The 18,576-nt window shown below is 60.9% G+C and overlaps 1 protein-coding gene across 5 annotated transcripts; it reads right to left on the reverse strand.

The window, feature by feature from the left end:
* Window positions 1–17: 17 nt before the first annotated feature.
* Window positions 18–17,366, reverse strand: LTBP3 (latent transforming growth factor beta binding protein 3). Of its 5 annotated transcripts, none has more exons than XM_082659355.1 (28): window positions 16,622–17,366; window positions 13,388–13,717; window positions 13,039–13,241; window positions 12,746–12,851; window positions 12,429–12,521; window positions 12,144–12,266; window positions 11,488–11,646; window positions 11,216–11,401; window positions 10,653–10,669; window positions 10,504–10,576; window positions 10,237–10,326; window positions 8,291–8,416; window positions 8,075–8,206; window positions 7,827–7,955; window positions 7,465–7,587; window positions 7,102–7,224; window positions 4,277–4,399; window positions 3,909–4,028; window positions 2,919–3,047; window positions 2,440–2,607; window positions 2,168–2,251; window positions 1,757–1,885; window positions 1,515–1,652; window positions 1,273–1,413; window positions 980–1,141; window positions 802–882; window positions 589–720; window positions 18–437 (listed from the first exon to the last, which is right to left on the reverse strand). In XM_082659355.1, exons 1-28 carry the CDS (start codon window positions 16,953–16,955, stop codon window positions 286–288), a joined length of 3,906 nt encoding a protein of 1,301 aa, XP_082515481.1. In that variant the 5' UTR covers window positions 16,956–17,366; the 3' UTR covers window positions 18–285. The 5 variants fall into 5 exon arrangements, with proteins under 5 accessions (XP_082515481.1, XP_082515480.1, XP_082515484.1 ...); XM_082659354.1 differs by having other exon boundaries at window positions 13,364–13,717; XM_082659358.1 differs by lacking the exon at window positions 1,273–1,413.
* Between the last annotated feature and the right edge of the window lie 1,210 nt (window positions 17,367–18,576).

Here is an 18,576-nt window from a genome sequence, read left to right on the forward strand (position 1 = left end):
ACTTCGAAAACCCAGAGTAAAGAGGCACGATCTGATTTATCAGTTTCTGGGAAACGCCCTCTGGAAGGCAGGCCGGCAGCGCCAGAGAGACCCAACATCTGCCTATGAACCGGGTGGAGCTGGTATGGGCACCCTTGGAACACGGGGCTCGGGGAAGGGGTCTGCGGGCCCCGAAGGGTCCCTGGGTCCGAGCCCCGAGTCAGGGTACAAGCGAGAGGCGGAGCTCGCCCCAAGTGTCGGTCAGAAACTCCTCGGTGATTGCCGAGGTCCAGACCGAGGGTGGTGTCAGCGGCGGCGCTGGGGCACGCAAGCTCCATGCGGGCGGCTGCGCGCGAAGCCAGCTTTGCAGACGCAGCGGAAGGAACCGCTCGTGTTCACGCAGCGCTCGCTCTTGCATAGTAGCCCGCGCTGGTTCAGCTCTCGGCACTCGTCGATGTCTGGGTGTGGGGGTTAACAGGTGCGGACTTCGCGACGGAGCCGGAGCCGCGCGGCGCGCTGGGCTTCCGGTCCAGGCGGGGTTCTGCAGGGCCCCGCCCCGCCCGCCTCTGGCCCCGCCCCTCCACTGCCCCGCCCCTCGGCCCTGCTCACCGACGCAGCGCGCGCGGGAGGCGTCTAGCTGGAAGCCACCAGGACACTCGCACACTGCGCCGCCCGGCCGAGGCACACAGCGGCCGCTCACGCAGCGGCACTCGTCTGAATCCTCCTCCGAGCTGTCCTCTTCTGCGCCGGGAGAATGCAGACGTCAACACCAATCCCAGCGATGGCCGCGGACCCCGCCTCTGTCCCTCCCTTTACACTCACCTCGCGGGGGCTTTCCCAGCAGCAGGGGACTCGCGTCCCAGAAGGAATTGCTCTCACTCTGCGACGTCGGGCAGTGGGACCCTGAGAGGGCAGGGGGCGGTCAGACGTCTGCGGCGTCGATTCACGCCGGCTCCCGCCCCAAACTCCCTCCCGGGCAACCCCTCCCGGGCCGGCTCACCGGCGCCGCGCGGCGGGCACGGGCGGCACTGGGCTCCCCAACCTCGGCCCTGGCGACAGCAGCAGTCGTCGAAGGTGAGGGCGGGCCCGGCCAGGGGGCCCGCACACATGCCGTCCTCTCCGCGCTGGCTCCAGCACACGTCCCGCCGCTCCGGGGCACGCTCTGCGGAGGGGGACCCGGCGTCAGGGAGGAGCGCCCTCCCCCGCTCCAACCCACCCTCGGGGGAACCGCGGCCCCGGGTCTCCAGGCAGCGGACAGGGCTCTGGAGAGCCCAAGATGACCCTTGCCCTCACCGGCCGGGCTCTCGGGGAGCTGGCAGTCGCGGCCAGAGGGCCCGGGCACCCAGGGCGGGCGGCACTCGCAGCGGTAGGAGCCCGGCAGGTTGACGCAGCGGCCAGGGCGGCAGGCTGCGGGGTCCTGGCACTCGTCCACGTCTACGGGCAGCGAGGGGATGATGGGTGTGTAGGGGTGGAAGTCACAGCTCGGCTCGGCCAGCCTCCCTCCTGTTTCCCCAGCTGGCCGACCCGAGCCTCACCCATCTCCTCTGGGCTCAGACACTGGCGCTGCGCCGGGCTGTACTCGGCCGGGGGCGTGCAGGCGCAGCGGTAGCCACCGCGCGTGTTCTCACACACTCCATTCCGGCAGTTAGACTCGTCCAAGCACTCGTCCACGTCTGAGGGGAGGAAAAGCACGAGTGGTAGGAACCGGCCCCGAGTCGGGTGGTTGTGCGTGTCTCCCGGCTGCTTTCCCGCGGCCACGGGGGCCGGCTGCACTCACCCACGCATTCCAGCAGGTTCCCGTCGTAGTAGAAGCCTTGCTTGCAGTAGCACTCGTAGCCAGGCTGCGTGTTCACGCACTTGCCCTCCTTGCAGATCTCCGCCCCAAACAATATGCATTCGTCGATGTCTGCGGAGTGACAGGCCGTGGGCGCCCTCGCCCTCTACCTGCGGGGCCACTTAGGCCCCGCAGCAGAGAACGTGTGGGTGGGGCTTACGGTGGAAGGGACGAAAACTCTGTACGAGGGGCTTTTCCGAATGCTGACGCAAGAGTGGTGGGGCGGGGCTTTGTGGAGGGGCGGGGCAGTCGGTGAGGGAGTGGGCGGGCCTTACCCCAGTACCCGCCACTGACAAGCACTGGCGGGATCGGGGCGGTCCAAACCTCGGCGGGCGGAGCCGTGTTGGGGCTTACCACGATGGGTTGGGATGCCGTAGTTGACAATGTTGTTGTCCTGGGTGTAGCCCTTCCCGTCCGGGCAAAGGCTGTGGAACTCAGCTACAGCGAGATAGTGGCCGTGGGGAAGGAAGGAGGCAGGATTGAGCGCGTGTGTGCTGGCTGTCGGGCACAGGTCAGAGCTCTCGCCTCATTTCCCACCTACCCAGGGAGGGGGTCTCTCCCCCAGACCGTTTCCAAATGAAGAAACTGAGGCTCAGAAAAAGGAAAGGGCCTGCCCGGCTCCTGACCTGAGCTGTAGACTGGGCAGGGATAGATCTCGCAGTGGTCTCCCCAGCCAGCCCCCAGGGAGCAGCAGCACTCCTGCTGGGTGACATTGGTGGCCAGTACACTGTCGCAGAACACGGTGTCATCGAAGTTAAGGTAGCACTCCTTCTTGTGGTGGGGCTGCTCCACCTCTGAGGGGAGGGGAGAGCAGCTCAGATTCCTGCAGAATGTCTTTGCCTGTCCACGCTGCCCACCAACCTCATCCCTCTATTCCCCCACATCCCCTGGCTCCCCTTAGCTGCACTGTGAAAGCCAAGCTCCGTCCTCAATGTGGCATTCAGGGCCCTCCTGCGAGGTCTGGCCCCACCGGGCTCTCCCAGGCAAAAAGAGATTTCTTCCTGTTCACCACATTCCAGAGGGTGGGACCAGGATACAACTCTGAGCCCCATCTGCAGCTCAAGGGAGTTGTCTAGATTGAGGAGGAATCCGAGAGGGCACTCACCCTCACAGCCGTGCTGGTCCTGGGTGGGCATGAAGCCTTCATCGCAGACGCAAACGTAGGAGCCCTGCAGGTTCTCACAGGCCCCATGGGGAAGGCACAGACCCGGGTCCTGGCTGCACTCATCTATGTCTTCAGGGAGTGAGGTGAGCAGAAAGAATCACTCAGAGGGAAATGAGCCCCTCTTTCCCCGGGAGTATGCCTCAAGGGCCTCACACAAGATCAGAACCTGAATTTCCACTGTGACTTCAAAGTACACATGACAGGAAATCCACTCGCGTCTGTCTGTGCATGTGGGTAGTTGTGTGCACACTCGATGTATTATTCTTCATAAAACCTAACAGAATGAAGTCCTAACTCTCAGCTCAGCATTTGGGGACTTTCAGTTTGGTCTCCCAATATCTTTAAGTCTCATCACCCTTTACTCTAAACCACCAACACCCTCAGCTCTGTGCTTAGGGCATAGGTGTCTACTCTCCCTTAAAACACAACTAGTTTCTTCCGGATCTCTGTGCTTTGCAAATACTGTTCTTTGGGCCTGGAATACCATCCCATGCTTTTCTCTGCTTAGGGAATCTATTTATGCTTTAGGGAACCCTATTTATGCTTCAAGTTCCAATTCAACTGTTGGAATAAATCACTAGTCCAGACCTCTTTTGGCACCCAGCACCCTGAACTGTAAGAATCAATTTACATGTCAGTATCCCCTAGCTGGGAGCCCTGGGTCATTGCTCAATATCTAGTATATAGCACAGAACCTGGAAAATATTAGCTGCTCAGTAAACTCTTGTTGGATGAATGCATACAGAGGTGATTTGGCACATAGTAATAAGCACCGTTAATTACTGTCATTATCACTGTTGTTGTTTTCAGTGAAAGAGTAGAAGGATGAGTGAGTGGATGGATGGATGGAAAGACAGATCAATAGTGTGTCTAGGAGATTACTGCTGCCTGCCATTGCTCCTCGGGAGCTCTCAGCCAATCCCCCCATACCTTGGCACTTCCGGCCGCCTACCAGCCGATGCCCCTGGGGACAGAGACATCGATAGGAGCCATTGGTGTTGATGCAATCACCCCCAATGCAGGCTGCGGGAAAGTCACACTCATCAATGTCTGTAGGGAATCAAAGAGGGGGAGAATCTCAGGGGCTAAGCTCAATCACACACAGCCTGAGGCTTCCAAGGCTTCCCAAAGAGCCCTGGGTAGGGCCCACACCCCAGGCCTCATCTTGCATCTGGATGGGGGCTGGCCATGGGAGTGCCTGGCTTGTTTACAGGTAGCCCCTGGGCTTGGCGCCTGGGCAGTGGAGGTCTTGGGGTAGGGAGGAACAGGTCAGCCCCCCAACTCAAGGGCCCCCTCACCCTCACAGTGGCTCCGGTCCCTTGACAGATGGTAGCCAGAGAGGCACTGACACTGGAAGGAGCCTGGCGTGTTGGTGCAGATGCCGTTGTCACACACGTCCCCAGCCTCACACTCATCCACATCTATGGGGCACAGGGGCTGTCAGAGGGCCAGGATGGGACGGTCTTGGGCCTCTGCTACCCTTTTCCCACTCCTGCCCATGGCCTGGAGCACCAGAGCTGAGGTGAGTGGAGCTGGAGAAAAGCATGGGACCCTCACTCTGCTCCTGTGTGGCACACTATGCCCTAACGACCAGACCAGGTGCTGCCAGGAACCCTGGGCCACGTATGATTCCAAAGAACTCAGGCCTCCCCATCCTTCATCTGTTCTCACCAAACAATCTCATTCTGCCCTGGGCTTCCTTTTGCCCCAACTGCTCTCACAGCTGCTCTTGCCCTTCCCCCCCCTGCCGTGGCTGCCTTCCTTCCCATGTAAATAAGCTCCCCTATATCTTTGGTCTCACAGAATAAACTTGTTTTGCTTGTGCAGTAAAGGGACTTGGCTCTGAGAGCATGCTTCTCTGCAGTCCTTTGTGGTGGAAGCTGGTCGTTGCCCACACCCCAGACCCCTTTCAAACCACACTCTTCCTCTGAGGTGCACTTGGCCCCCAAGCCAGCCTCTCTATTGTTGTCAGCACCCACCTTCCTAGCCCCTCTCCCTCTCTCTTCCTCCCCATCCTACGAGTTTTCAACGTCCATTTGGACAGCCAGGCCCAGCCTCTGACCTTACAGTCCTTCATCCCTCAGTTTCTGTGACCTTCACCTCAATGCCAGCCACTCACTCTCGGTGCAAGGGGCTGGGATCTGCCCCCTCTTGGACACCTCAGACGCAGCTTCCTTCCCGCTGCCTCCGCTGTTCTCAAGCCCCCAACTCTACCTCCTCTAGCAAGGGCCCATGAACACCTCTCCTTCCTCCTCACTGGTCTGGCAAAGTCAGAGCCCTAGCCTGCTTCTCAGGATCCTGGGTGCTGAGCGGGGCTGGAGCCACTCCACTCCCTCTGGCCTCCAGCCCAGCCAGATCCTCAGCATGGCTAGCGCTACCCTCTCCTCCTCCTCTCAAGCCTTGACACTCGAAAGCCCCTAGGTAGCCCCCGTGCTCTTGGGCAGTTCCAAACCTCTACTGTTCTCCTCAGCCAACATCCTACACCCCACTCTGGTGATCCTAGGTCTCACTCCTCCTCACTTGCTGCCTGCATCTTCTGGCCTCCCGTCATGCCACGGAAGCTCCCCTGCCAAGGCCACCAAGGACCTTCTCGTCTCCCCAGCTAGTCCTTATTTTACAAGAAGCTCTCTGTTGCATTTACCTCATCCTCCTCTTCCCTGCATGCCTCCGCTCCCCAGCTTCTCAGCTAGTGCTCCCTGGGCCCTCCCACCACCTCTGCTCCGCCACCTCCTGCTCCAATTCCCCTGCCTTCTGCCGACGTGGCAGTATCCACAAGGCTCTGCCAAGGCTCCCCTCACCGGACCCACCATCCTTGACTGCACCCCGAGGCTCCACAGCTCTCCCCAGTGCCTACCCCGAGGCTCCATACACCCCCAGTGACACCTCAAGTCTCCGCAGCTCCTCCCAGGGCACACCCCCAAGGCTTCACACCCTCCCAGTGACACCCCAAGGATCCATACCCCCACAATACCCAGTTCCAGTTGGGTGTGTCTGGCCCAAGGTTTCCAATCAGTATGGCCCACCCTCTGCTGGCATTGCCAGCTGAAAGGCCCACAGGGGCCACCTGCTCAACTGTCCAACATGAAACTTAATGTCTTCCTTCTCAAACATGCCCCACCCCAGGGGACCCTATCCCGGTGAGCAGAACCCACTGACTCACCCAGACTGGAAACCTAAGGATCCCTTACTCCCCTCTCTCCTCCACCTTGACATTCAGTTCACAAGCAGCCCAGGTAACGCGTTCTAATATTTCTCTAATATCACATAACCTCACGACCATCCTTAGGCCTCTATTCTCATCAGGTCCACCACTGTCTCTGTCCTGAGTCCCCACCAGACCTCCAGCCACTCTCCACAATGGGCATCAGGGAACTTTCTAAAACAAATGGCCAGTCTTGCCATTCTTCCCCTTAAAATGCTTCAGGTGCCTCCTAATAACCTCAGGGCGAAGCTCAACCTCCTGGGCAGGGCTTAGGTGGGCCCTTCAGGGCGTGGGGACCTGCCCCTCACCGGCCAGCCTCAGCCCCCATCCCCTGCTTACACCTTACATTCCCTGTACACTCCGTGCTGGTGTTTGCCTCTGACTTCGCTGGCGCTGCGCCTGGCATGCTCTTCCCTCTCACCTTTCTTCGCTTGGTTAACTCCTGTTGATCCTTTAAGAGCACTCAGACCTCCCCTTCTCCCAGCCCTGCTGAGGTTTCCCAGGAACACCCAAACTCCATCCAGTCCTACAGGCCTGCGCTCTACAGTTGGTGTCTACTGTTCTCCAGTTTCTCTGAATCCCAGCCCTCAGCCTTCCTCCTGATACATAAGAAATATTAGTGTCGGGGGGACTACTAACATCCCCTTCCTTTTATATCTTTTTTCCCCCCTCAAATTTAAGTAACGTGCTTTGCAAACGCAGCTTCAAGCTTTGCCTCCTAAGATCCTTCCTACATAGAAATTCTGGTCGCCCCCTCCTCCGCCAGGTCCGCTGAGGAAAGTAGTGAGTGGATCAGTGAAGGGGCGGTGTCTGTGAATTAGCTACCTCCTGCCCACCCGTCCGACAGACGGGGTGACCCAGTCCCCAGCTTCGGCGCGTGAATGGGTGGCGGGTAGCAGGGCGGGGAGGGCTGGAGCTCACCCAGGCAACTGCGGCCGTCCGGCGCGGGCGCATAGCCCTGGGCGCACGTGCAGCGGAAGGAGCCCGGGAGGTTCTCGCACCAGCCGGGTGAGCAGGGGCTGCCCTCGGCGCACTCGTTCACGTCTGCAGCGGAGAAGGTTCGCCTCGGATTCCGCCCCACCGGATGATGCACTGTGAGGGGGTGGGAGCCCCCTCCGCCCGGGATGGGGGGGTCCTCTACTCCCAGGAAGGACGCCCAGTCTGGAAGTGACTTCCACCGCCATTACCCCCGCTCCATCACAGGGGCGACTCCCGAAGGGCCCCGCCCATTTGCTTTCGAGGCCCCGCCCCCTACCCTACCCCGAACCCATGCCTCGCCCTTACCGCGGCAGGCCCCGCCCCCCTGGCTGCGGTAGCCAGGCAGACAGGCAATGCACTTGAAGCTCCCAGGTTTGTTCTCGCATTTGCCATCTGGGCAGGAACTAGGGTCTCGGCACTCGTCGATGTCTGCACAGTAGGGAGGAATAGGACTCGTTTGGGGACAACGTGGCCGGCCAGGCGCTCAGCGTCCTCGGCAGGGCCTCCCTTCGTCACAAATCGACAAGGCGAAGCAGGCCCTCTGGGCTCCGGACCGAAACCTCTGAGAGGCTCAGAGCTGGGCAGAGACGGGGGTGAGGCCCTCCGCCCCCACCCCAGGCCGAGGGACCGCTGAGGACCCTCGGCGGTCTGGATGGGGTCTTCCCCACCTTCGCACACGGGCGGTCGAGAGGTTTTGAGCCGGTAGCCGGAGTAGCAGTTGCACTTGTAGTGACCGGGAAAGTTGATGCAGAAGCCGCCGTCGCCGCACAGGTGGGGCTTGGCACACTCGTTCAGGTCTGAGCGGGAGGAAGGGGGCGCGAGGGGAGTGCAAGGCGGCGGAGGGGATTACATGCGGTCGGGAGAGCCCCCCAGGTCCACCTAGCCCCAGCGCCACCCCCGGCCCGGCCGTGCTCACCCACGCACGAGCGCCCCCCGGCGCCGACGTGCAGGCGGTAGCCGCGGTTGCAGTGGCAGTTGTAGGAGCCGCCGGTGTTCATGCAGATTCCCCTCCCGGCGCCGCACGGCTCCGCCTCGCACTCGTTCACGTCTGAGAAGGGCGCGCGGGCGGAGAGGCGTCAGAGGTCTGTCGGGAGCCAGGGCCGCCCCCGCGCCACCCACTCGCCACGCTCACCCACGCAGTAGCGGTGCTGCGGATGCGACCGGTAGCCCGGATTACAATGGCAGGAATAGTCCGAGGGTCCCGGGACGCACTCCCCGTGGCCACAGATGTTCTGGTTCAGTCGGCACTCGTCCGTCTCTGCCGGGGTTGGGGGGTGGGGCGGTAGGTCAGGGGTCCAGGCAGGGAGCATTCACTTTCTGCCACGTCCCCAGGGAGGACCTGGATAGCCCATTACTAACGACCCGGATACCTGGGCCGGGTCGCACCCTAAGCTCGGGTGCTCCAATCCTAGGATTCCCTACACCTCCATCACAGATAAGCCCAACATCACAACCTCCGGCAGCCCCAAACCATGACCCCAGGTCCCTGACATCCCTATCTCCTCAACTCCAGGAAACCTTGATACTTCTATCCCCACTTATGATACCCTGACCCCAGTAACCTCAATACCTCAAACCCTGCAGCCTCACCCACACAAACATCCTCTAGATCAGTGAACCAACACCCTTTGCCTTAGGGACCTGCCCCCCCCCCCCCCATTCCAGAACAGTGGTTTTCCTCCCCCTCCCAAGGCAGACAGGAGCTGGTTTCCTGGGAATCCTGGCTCACACATGGTTGTGCATAAGTGGTCAGATCCAGGAATCCTCCTCACCCTATTTCCTACGATTCCTAGTACTTCGTGCCTCCACCTCTCCCCGTTGTGGTCCCTCCCCTGAGCCCTGCCCCATGCAGCCCAGGCCTTGATGCTGAACTCTACCCGTTCCCAAACACACCTGGCCAGTGGGCTCTTGCAGGCTGTTCTCTTTGAGATGCCTCTCCCTAGGCATCCTTAACACCCCCTCCTCTGAGAAGCCTCAGCATGTGTCTCTTCCTCCACATTCCCACAGCCCCCAGACTGTCCCTGGGTGGTTCCTAGCCTGTGCAGACTTCCAGGGCAGTCACCTTCCACCAGGAGCTCATCTAACCTCCGGTTTTCAACCAGGCTGGTGGCTTCCTTGTGGCTTTGGAGACCAGAGACATGGGCTTGAATCTGGCTCAGCTGTGTGACCTGGGACCAGTCCCTGAACCTCCCTTAGCCGCAATTTTCTCATCTGGAAAACGAGGCTAACAGTGCCCACTTCACAGAGTATGAGAAGGGTAAACGGTATTTAGTATGTAAAACTCTTCAGTCAGTGCCTGGCCCAGGGCAACTGTTCAGCCATAGCTAGCAATTACTACGATGCCCAAAACCCTGCAGACACTTCCCACAGCCTTTGGGATCAAACCCAAGCCTCTTAACAAGGCTCCCTGAGCCAGTCCTCCCCTAGTTCAGAAACACTGATCTGTGTGTGTGGTTTCTCCCTGCTCCATGAAACCAGGGTTTCATGTTTCCATGCCTTTGCCCAAACTTCTGCCCAAACTGGAATGTCCTTTTTCCCAACCCGCCCATTTCTTTCCCACTTCTCGTTGTTAATTTCTAACAATCTTTAAAGCCCTGCTCAGAAAGCCTTCTCTCATTGCCACCGTGCATATTATCACCCCCCACCCCCTCCACCCAGACTTCCTTCCTTCTCTATTTTTTTTTTTCATAGCATTTATGAGACATACCAGATTTGGACTCATTGATCTGTTTGTTGTCTGTCTACTCCACAAGGATAGGGAACTTTTGTCTGTTTTGCTTATTACTGTATCCCCAGCACTTAAACAGTGCCTACACATAGTAGGTGCTCAATAAATAGTTGTAGAATATGTGAATAAATGCCTTTGGCCTGGGCTGACCACCATAATACCCGGATCAGTTGAGGGCAGAGTGGGATCTCTGCTGCACACCGAGGCTTCCACAGCGCCCAGCCCAGGGCCTGGCACACAGTAAACCCTGGATGTTTTAGTGCTCAGGAATGATTGAAGGGGGTAAGGGAGGAGAAAAACTGTTAGGGGTGTGGCTTACCTCGGGCGTGGCCTAGGTGGGCGGGTCTTACCTGTGACCTGAGTAGGGGCGATCTCTACCGCACTTCGGGACGGGGGCAAGTCGGGCAGGAACCAGGGCGGCGAGGGCCGGGAGATCAACTCTGCGGGCAGCAGGGCACACTCGTCAGCTGGTGAGGAAGCTGAGAGCGCCGCCCCTCTCTCCGCAGGTCACCGGCTGGGAACTTCACACCCAGCTTCACCGCCCCCTGGTGACTAGACTGTGAACTTCCCTGGCAGTGACAGCCCCTGAGGACTGGTTCCTACGGTGTCCAGCTCACCAGGGTAGGGCCGGGCAGGAGATGTGGTGACAGTCGGGTGGCTCTGCTGCGAGGACTGCTCTTCGATCACTGGCTGCGGGTGACAGCAACATGAGCCCTCTGTGTCTCCTTGGCCTCCCTGCCCCTCCCACCTGGGCTCTCATACTCACTGAGTCTGTGCTCACCCCTAGAAGGGAAGAAGATGGGGCCATTAAGTGTTGGGCTGGGAGAAGGGAGTCAAATCTGGGATTGGCACTTGGGTATTTGTGGTCAGGGTCCCTAAGAGTTCAGCGATCATGTCTGGATCAAGCATCAAGGGTTAGATCCTGAGGTCAGGGAGTGTTTCCATCACAGGTCAGTGAAGCAATGGTTGGACAAGGTCCTTGGCTTGGGAGGTTATAGCCAGGGTCAAATCCCTGGGTCAGCGGTCAGAAGGTCAGATCTAGGGGCAGCATTTGAGCTGCATTAGTGCCCTGGTCTGGAAATCAAAGGGGTCCTGGAAGTCAGAGGATTGAATCTGGAGAGCAATAAATGGTCAAATTCTGTTGATCAGGGGTTAATTCTGGGGTAGTTACAACATTGGTTAGGGGTCAGAGTATCAGCTCTGGGGGTCAGTGCTGGTCTGGGACTAGGAGTTAGACGTTAGACTCAGGTCATATCCGTGGATCAAGGGTCAAGGTGTCAGACCTAGGGGTTCAGCAACTGTCAGGTAACAGGAGGGGTCAGGCCAGACCTCTCTCTTCCTCTGTGTCCTCAGGTGGTGGTGCCCGGCTGGGGCTCTCAGGGAGCTGCTGGGGCTTGGGTGGCCCATCAGGGTGCAGGAAAAGGGAGAAGTCACTTTCACCCTGAATGGTGAGCGTCTGATGGGAGGTGAGGATGTGGTACCCCTTCCCAGCTGGACAGATCTCCTTGAAGGCAGCTGCGGCCAGAGCAAGGGGCAGAGAAGTGAGCATTTCCTGGATAGGCACACAGACAGCCCCCCAGCCACAAATGCCCCAGGCTCACCAGTGCCATCAGCTGGGCAGCGCTGGCACCTGGTGCCCCAGGCCTTGCCAACACTGCAGCAGCAGAGTTGGCGGGTGAGGCGCGTGGTCAGCGGGTGCTGGCACTGGTGCTCAGGGCTGACCAGGCGGAAACATAGGCTCTTCTCCTCTGGCTTGTCCGCTGCAGGGGCCAGTGGTGGGCATGGGCATCTGGGCCTGAACACTGCCCACATCCCCCTTCCTGTCTGCTCCAGACCTTGCCTCTCTGGCCCAGACAACGCTTAATCCTCATGTGGCCCCTGATCGCACGTGACCCTGAATTCATATGACCCCTGAAACCTGTGTTATTCTGACCTCATGTAACACCTGAAACTTCGGTGACCACTGACCCCATTGACCCCTGATTCTAGCTGCTCTAGACTTTATCCCTCCCACTCATCAAGCCCATGGTCTCATATGACCTTGACTCCATATAATCCCTGACCCCATGCGACCTCTAACCCCAGATCTCATGCAACTCCTGAACCCACTGATCCCTGACCCTATCTGCTCTGGGCCTTGTTTCACCTGCGGCCAGCCCTTGACCTCACTCTGACTTCTGTGACCTCTGATCCTTACTGTTTGGAGGCTTAACCTCCCACCCATGCTTTGTGACCTCCAAGGATCCCCCAGTCTCACCAATGCACTGTGTGCGGGAGGGGCCCAAGCTATGGCCAGGTGGGCAGACACAGCGATAGGAGCCAGGGTTGTTGAGGCAGTCACCATGGCGACACATGCCTGGCATCGCGCACTCATTGATGTCTGTGGTAAGTGAGAGTTTGGTCCCTCCAGTCTGGGGCCATAGGGTGACAGCAAGATGCTCCAAGAACCTCAGGGTTCTGCCCCTGCCCCACCGCCCCCCTGTCCACCGCAGGGCCTCCCCCAGTTACCCCTCCAGCCCACAGAGTCTCCAGCCGGCTGTACCCTGGCAGTGTGTGCTGTTGAGCCTCTTGTAGCCCTGGGGGCAGTCAGTGCCCACCTCCCCACGTACAGGCCCTGGCTTCTGCACCCCTGTGTCTGCAGAGAGAGGAGAGCATGGCAGGAGAGGACCTTGGGGGGCCTGCAGAGAGGGAAGGGAGGGCACTGGAGACAGGCAGGGTGGGACGCTGAGGGGAATTGGATGGGCAGTGAGAGGCTCAGGCTGCTTGGACTGGAGTCTGCCACTGCAGGGCTGAGAGGGGTGTGGGCGGAACCACCCTGTGGGGAGTGGGAGGGAGGTCTCACTGAGCCAAGGCACTCACACTGCAGCTGGGGGCACTTGTGGCACTTGCTCTGGCCCCAGGCTGTGCCGATGCTTCCACAGCAGTCTTCCTGCTTGGTGAGGCCGGGGAGGGGATTGCTGCCACACTAGGGAGAGGAGTGTGGACAGGGGTCACAGAGTGCCCAGCCCCGACCTGGCCTCCCTCCTGAGGCCCTTTTCCTCCTCCACTCAACCTGCAGGACACCCCCAGTTTTGAGCAATCCGGGTGGGTTGGAACAGGGCAGCCCTGAGAGACTGAAAGGCCGGTCCAGCGGCGACTGTGGATTCACTCACGGGTTGCTTGGGCAGCGTGTCCTGGAAGCAGCGGCCCAGGGGCTTCTGGGTGGGTGGTCGAGGATGCGGGGGCTTGGGGTGCGGCAGCAGGTGCTGGGAGGGGGCTGGGCCCTCGGCGTTGGGCCCTTCGATGCGGTGCACTTGGACGGAGGCCTCGGGCGGGTGGTGGACGCGCACGTTCACCACAGGGGGTGGGGCCTGCACTGGGGGGCGGGGCACAGCGGCTTCAGGGCTGCCCCGCAGGGCTGGTTGGCAGTGTGGCGGTCCTCCAGGGCTGGCTTCCGCCCGGGACCTGCCACCCTACTCCCCGCCCGCCTCGGCCTACCGGGGTCTGCCCGTTGCCTGGTACCTTCCGCTGAGATCTGTCCTGGCCCGAGGGGCACCAGGAAGGCTGCATGCTGGGCAGGGGGCCCCTCCCCGGGCCCCGGCGGATCGGCGATCACCTGGACCGCGTAGATGGCGTGCTTGCTGGCCACAGACTCGCTTTCCTGAGCCAGGGGAGGCAGCGCGCCTGTGGACAGGGCCCCAGCCCGACCAAGCCCAGGGCCTGAGCCGCCAGTGCCCCCGCCGGTTCCTCCAGCGGGCACCTGGCAGAAGCGACCGGTGAAGTCCGGGGGACACAGGCACTGGTTTCGGGAGGAGCACTGGCCGCCGTTCATGCAGGGCAGAGGGCACACCACTGGGGAGGAAAGGTGGATCAGGGCCCAGGCAGACCCCTGTCCCAGCCCCCAGGCCCAGTCCCTCACCCACATCCTGTCTCTTCCCCTCCTCCCTGCTTCCTTGCCACCCACCAGTTCTGTCCTCCCTGGGAAGCTGGTTTTTGTAACACATCACACACACACACACACACACACACACACACACACACACACACACACACTACCCTGTAAGTCCCCCAACATCCTTATACCCATGGGGCCACTGGAGTCTTAAGTCTTGGACTTAAATCCTAGATAGGAGGCCATGTGCCAACTGTGTGGCCCTGAGCAACTTACTTCCCCTCTCTGTGCCTCAGTGTCCTCATCTGTAGGACTGTCCTGTCTATTGAATGGGGCAATGCTTAGCGTAGTGCCTAATACACAGTGGGTCCTTAATAAGTAGTAGCAAATGATGATGATGATGATGATGATGACGGAATAGCCTTTCCCTCCCTTAGGCCTTTCCTGGAAATCCAATCTCTCTCTGGTGCTTCCTCCTCCTCACCCCTAAATTCTTCCCCTGATTCAGCCCTCTCTGGGCTCTCCCTCCCTCTCTTTGTCTTGCCATCCCAGGGCCTACACCTCACCATTGCCAACTTGAGCTATCCCTCTCCAGGACCTCTCTTAAGCACCTCCACCCAGGGGACCCTGTCAGAAATCAGCATCTTGCCTCCCCACCTCCACTTGGCCTTGAACCACCACTGGGAATCCCCACCTGCCCAGTCACTCATAACTGAGCCTTGATACTCCATCTCTCCTGCTCCCACTCGGGCCAGTTCTGGCCTCTATAATATCTCATAATCCATCTTCCCTCCTCCCCATGCCCTCTGCCATTCCCCTGCCTGTCAACATCCCAAGCGCCCCCAGAGAAACTTGCTTCAGGCAAAGCTCTGGCACAGTCACACCCCTGCTCACAGCTTGCTTCCTTGCTCTCCTGTGGCCCAGAAGGAACCTTCTTTCAGCCCATCCCCCCCTGCTCTTTCCATGTGCACCTTATGCTCCAGGACTCATCTCCCGTCCCCTACAAATGTACCACATCTTCTGCCTCCCTGACTTTAATCATGCCTTTCCCGCCCCCTCAGAGCCTTGTCCCCCATCTCTGCATATTCACATCTTATCCTTCCAGGCTCAGCTCCTCCCCCAGGAAGAGAGCCTTTCCTCAGATCCTACCCACCCTCTGCCTCAGCTCTGGGTGCCAGAGGAGGTGCTGGGGGAATGAATGAAGGAGTGGCTCAGTGAGAGGATGGAATCTCTGTCTTTCTGTCACACACTCATATCTGAAATCCAGCCTTGGGGACCTGAGCTCACACACCAGGCCCAGCCCCTCTCCTGCCTGCCACATAGCTGCCCTCACTTCCCAGGATGGGAAGGTGGGGCTGAGGCTCTCTGGACACCTGAAGGGCCTCAGAGGGATGGCCCACATGCATGGCCATCAGGGCCTGGCTAAGAGCATCCCAGCCCAGCCCAGCCCATCCTGCCCGGCCTCTTGGGGCCAGTCTCTCAGGGCAGAATGGGTGTGTCCTGGGCCGGGGGAGGCAGGATCCTCTCCTTCCTGCCTCCCAATGAGTCACCCATAGCGGTGAGGGTGACCTCCCTGTGACACCCGCCCACTGTGGCCTGGGCGCCGAGCCTGGGGGATGTGGGCAGCACGGATGGAGACAGCAGCCTGGGCAGGATGGCCAGGGGGCTTGGGAGGCCGGGCCCACGTATACTCACATGCACAGCCATCTCATCACACACACATGCACAGACTCATTCTGACACCAACACAGGCTTACATAAACACTCCCATAGTGATTGCAGACATGCACCCAAGGCAACACCAAGAAACAAGTCCTTGATCCCAGTGTGCCACTCCAAAGCCGGGCATACCCCCGTGGGTGTGTCACGTGCAAGCACGCACGTGCACACTCGCACACAGACAGACACACCTGCACGTCTCATGAGAACCCCACATCTGTGGGGTTCCTCAGGTCTGAGTGGGTACATGAGTATAGGAATGTGTAAGAGGGGCTGTTTTGCTGGTACCATCCTGGGCCTGGCCTAATTACCCTGTCCAGGAGGGTAATTACTGCTGGGACACCTCCCCCAGCCTGGCCCACAGGGCCCTGAGGGAGGAGAGCTGAGCCCAGGCCTGGCCCTCTGCAGAGAGATGTTGGGGAAGGGGTGGACTCCAGGTGGAACTGGGAAGTTATCACGGCTTGTTGGGGAGAGACTCTGAGGCAGAGCTGTTAAGATTTATGGGGGAAGCATAGATGGGGCATCAGGAAGAGGAGAGGCTGAGGACCCAAACCAGCCCCTACCTCCAGGCCTGCTCCCCACTTGTTAGGCCTCAACACCCCTCCCCTCTAAGACCTTGCCAGTAACTAATTCCCTCACTCCCAGCCCTGACCTCAGCTCCTCCTCCCAGAGAATGCAGGTGCCTACCACTGGCAGGCCCTACTTTAGACAGTTTTTAAAGACTTTTCCTGTTTCTTCCAGCAAGACTGTTTCTCGGGGGAATACTTATCCCTTCTCTGAGACCTCCTGCCCCCGGCTCACATCCCTCAAAAGCCCCTGCTGCAGGCCCTGGCTCCCTCTCAGGACCCAGCACTTTCCTAGAGGCCTGTGTCATCCAGGACCCCAGAATCACCCCACACCTTAGGCCTCAACGCCAACCCAAAGCTGTAAAGTCCAGGCTTCCATGCAGCCCTCCCAACTCTGGCCCCAGCACTCTAGCCTCCCAAGCCCCCTGAAGCCCCTGGGGCCCCAGGCCCTCAGGCTCTGCTCTCTCAACCCACGACCCCCAGGGTCACGTGGTCTACGTGGCTTACGCTGCCAGGTACCCCGCATTTGTCCAGGTGCCTGCCTTCCCCGCTCCCCCTGCCCGTGTCCCCGGCCCTCACCCACGCGGAAGCCGGAGCCCGTGAGCGTATCGGTGCTGTGGCCGTTCTCTCCGATGAGCGTCATGTTGGAGCCCTGCTGACAACTGTCCCGACACTGGCCCTTGAGACAGGTCCGCTTGCAGATCACCGGCGCAAAGACCACCTTGAAGCGCTCGCGGGCCAGCGCCCCGCCCCCGCCAGCGCCCCTCTCGCCCGCCGGCCCCCCCTCGGCCCCGCCGCCCGGGCCCAGCAGCAGTAGCAGCAGCAGCAGCAGCAGCAGCGCCAGCAGCCCCGCCGCCCCGGCCCCGCGCATCTCAGGGGCCAGGCCGCCAGCAGCCCCACGGGGCCCGGGCATCCGGGGCCGCAGAACCCGGGGGGCGCGCCCGGGCAGGGGCGATGGTCCCGGCGCCCGAGGGGAATAGCAAGCCGGGAGCCCCGGGAGAGGAGTAGAGAGGGCAGCTAGGGAGAGGATGGGAGGAAGCGCGCGGGGAGGGGACAGCAGGCGCGGGCGCGGGCCCAGTGAGAGGCAAAGAGATGGAGGCTGGACTGCGGGGAGCCCAGAAACTTCCACCGCCCCGGGAAGGAGCCCAGCCACGAGACGGGGCCGAGGGCCTGCGGAGGCCCCAACCTGAGGCCGGAGCGAGGAGGCCGGAGCAAGTTGAAGCGGAGAGGAGGAGCGAGGGGAGAGGAAGGCCGGGCGGCCGGCCCGCTCCGCGCCTCCCCCGGCCGGGCTGGGCTCCCGCGGCCGCCGGGAAGCAGGGAGCGCGCGGGGCGGACTCAGGGAGAAGTGAGCAGTTGTTTTCCCTGGCTGGAGCACGGCGCGGCGGCGGCGAGGGGGGCTGGGATGCTGGCCCCGAGCCAGGGAGACAGTTTTTTTCTGTTTAAAGCGTCGTCGCTGCCGCCTGGAGGAGCGAGGGTGTGCGGGCGGGTGGAGGCTGGGGGGCGGTCCCCGCCCCAGATGCCCGCCCCGCCGGAACCCGCCGCCGCCGCCGCGCTGGGCCCGCTCCAGAGAGCCCTCACCTGGGACCGCTGGCCGCCCCGCCGGATTCCTCCGGGCGGGGCTGGAAGGCCCGCGCCCACCTCCGCCCGGCAGCATCAAAGTGGGAAACCGAGGCTGGGGTAGGAAGATGGGCCTTGCCCCAGGGTCGCGCGGATAGTGGGAGCAGGTGGGGCTGGAACCCACGCCCCTCAGCCCTGGCGCAGCCTCCCTTGCACATGTGGGGGTTTCACCACCCCGAAGTCACTTCTTATTAGTACTGGTCCACTCCCCCTGGAGGAGAGGACTCGAGGAGGGGGCACCCCTTAGCCAGGGCCCCAGCGGGGTCCCAGGAAGAAGCCCGCGGGGTCCAGAAAAGGAGCAGATGGAACAAAGCTTGAAATCCAGGTCCCCTGCCAACCCCCCTCTAAATGGCTTCCTGATGCCCACCCCGCCCCCGCCCCTTCGCCTTGTCTGGCTGGGCTGGCGGGGCTGGCTCTGGGCCTCAGACACTCTGGAATCGCCAAGGTCTGAGCTCAGGGCCTGGCCCCCTTCCCAGGCTAACAGCCGGGAGGAGGGGGGTGATGCTTGAGGGCCCCAGGGCTGAGGAGGGGCACAGCAGGGCCCCAGGGCAGGGGTTGGCAGGGGCTGGCGGGGGGCCTTGAGTTTGGTCAGGGCTGGAGAGGAGCCAGGCCTGTCCGCTAGTCTGGAAGGGAGGCCCTTGAGGGCTGCAGTGCCCTGGGGCCCAGGCCATATCCCGGGCACCTAGCCAGGAGACCCCAGGATTCAGTCTCTGACTCACAGAATTCAGCAGGGGGTGGGTGTGACCAGGGCACAACCAGAGTGGGACACAGCCAAGTCAGGGTGACACTCTCTCTCCGAGGGGAACGGGGGCTGCAGGCTGACTGAGGGAAAGGGGGTTCAGGGACTTGCCTCCAGGCACACCCGTGCAAGGAACTCATGGTTTTCACTTTGAGGGTGGGCTCATTTGGGGGAACTG

Source organism: Grampus griseus (assembly GCF_964374135.1).
Source record: "Grampus griseus genome assembly, chromosome: 8".
NCBI classification, from domain to species: Eukaryota; Metazoa; Chordata; class Mammalia; order Artiodactyla; family Delphinidae; genus Grampus; species Grampus griseus.

Coding starts and splice junctions, on each gene's coding strand:
- LTBP3 (XM_082659354.1), bottom strand. CDS start 16,955: ATGCCCGGGCCCCGTGGGGCTGCTGGCGGCCTGGCCCCTGAGATGCGC. Junction 11,402..11,487: donor CTGCCCAGCTGATGGCACTG/GTGAGCCTGGGG, acceptor CTCTGGCCGCAG/CTGCCTTCAAGGAGATCTGT. Junction 1,414..1,514: donor TCTGAGCCCAGAGGAGATGG/GTGAGGCTCGGG, acceptor CGCTGCCCGTAG/ACGTGGACGAGTGCCAGGAC.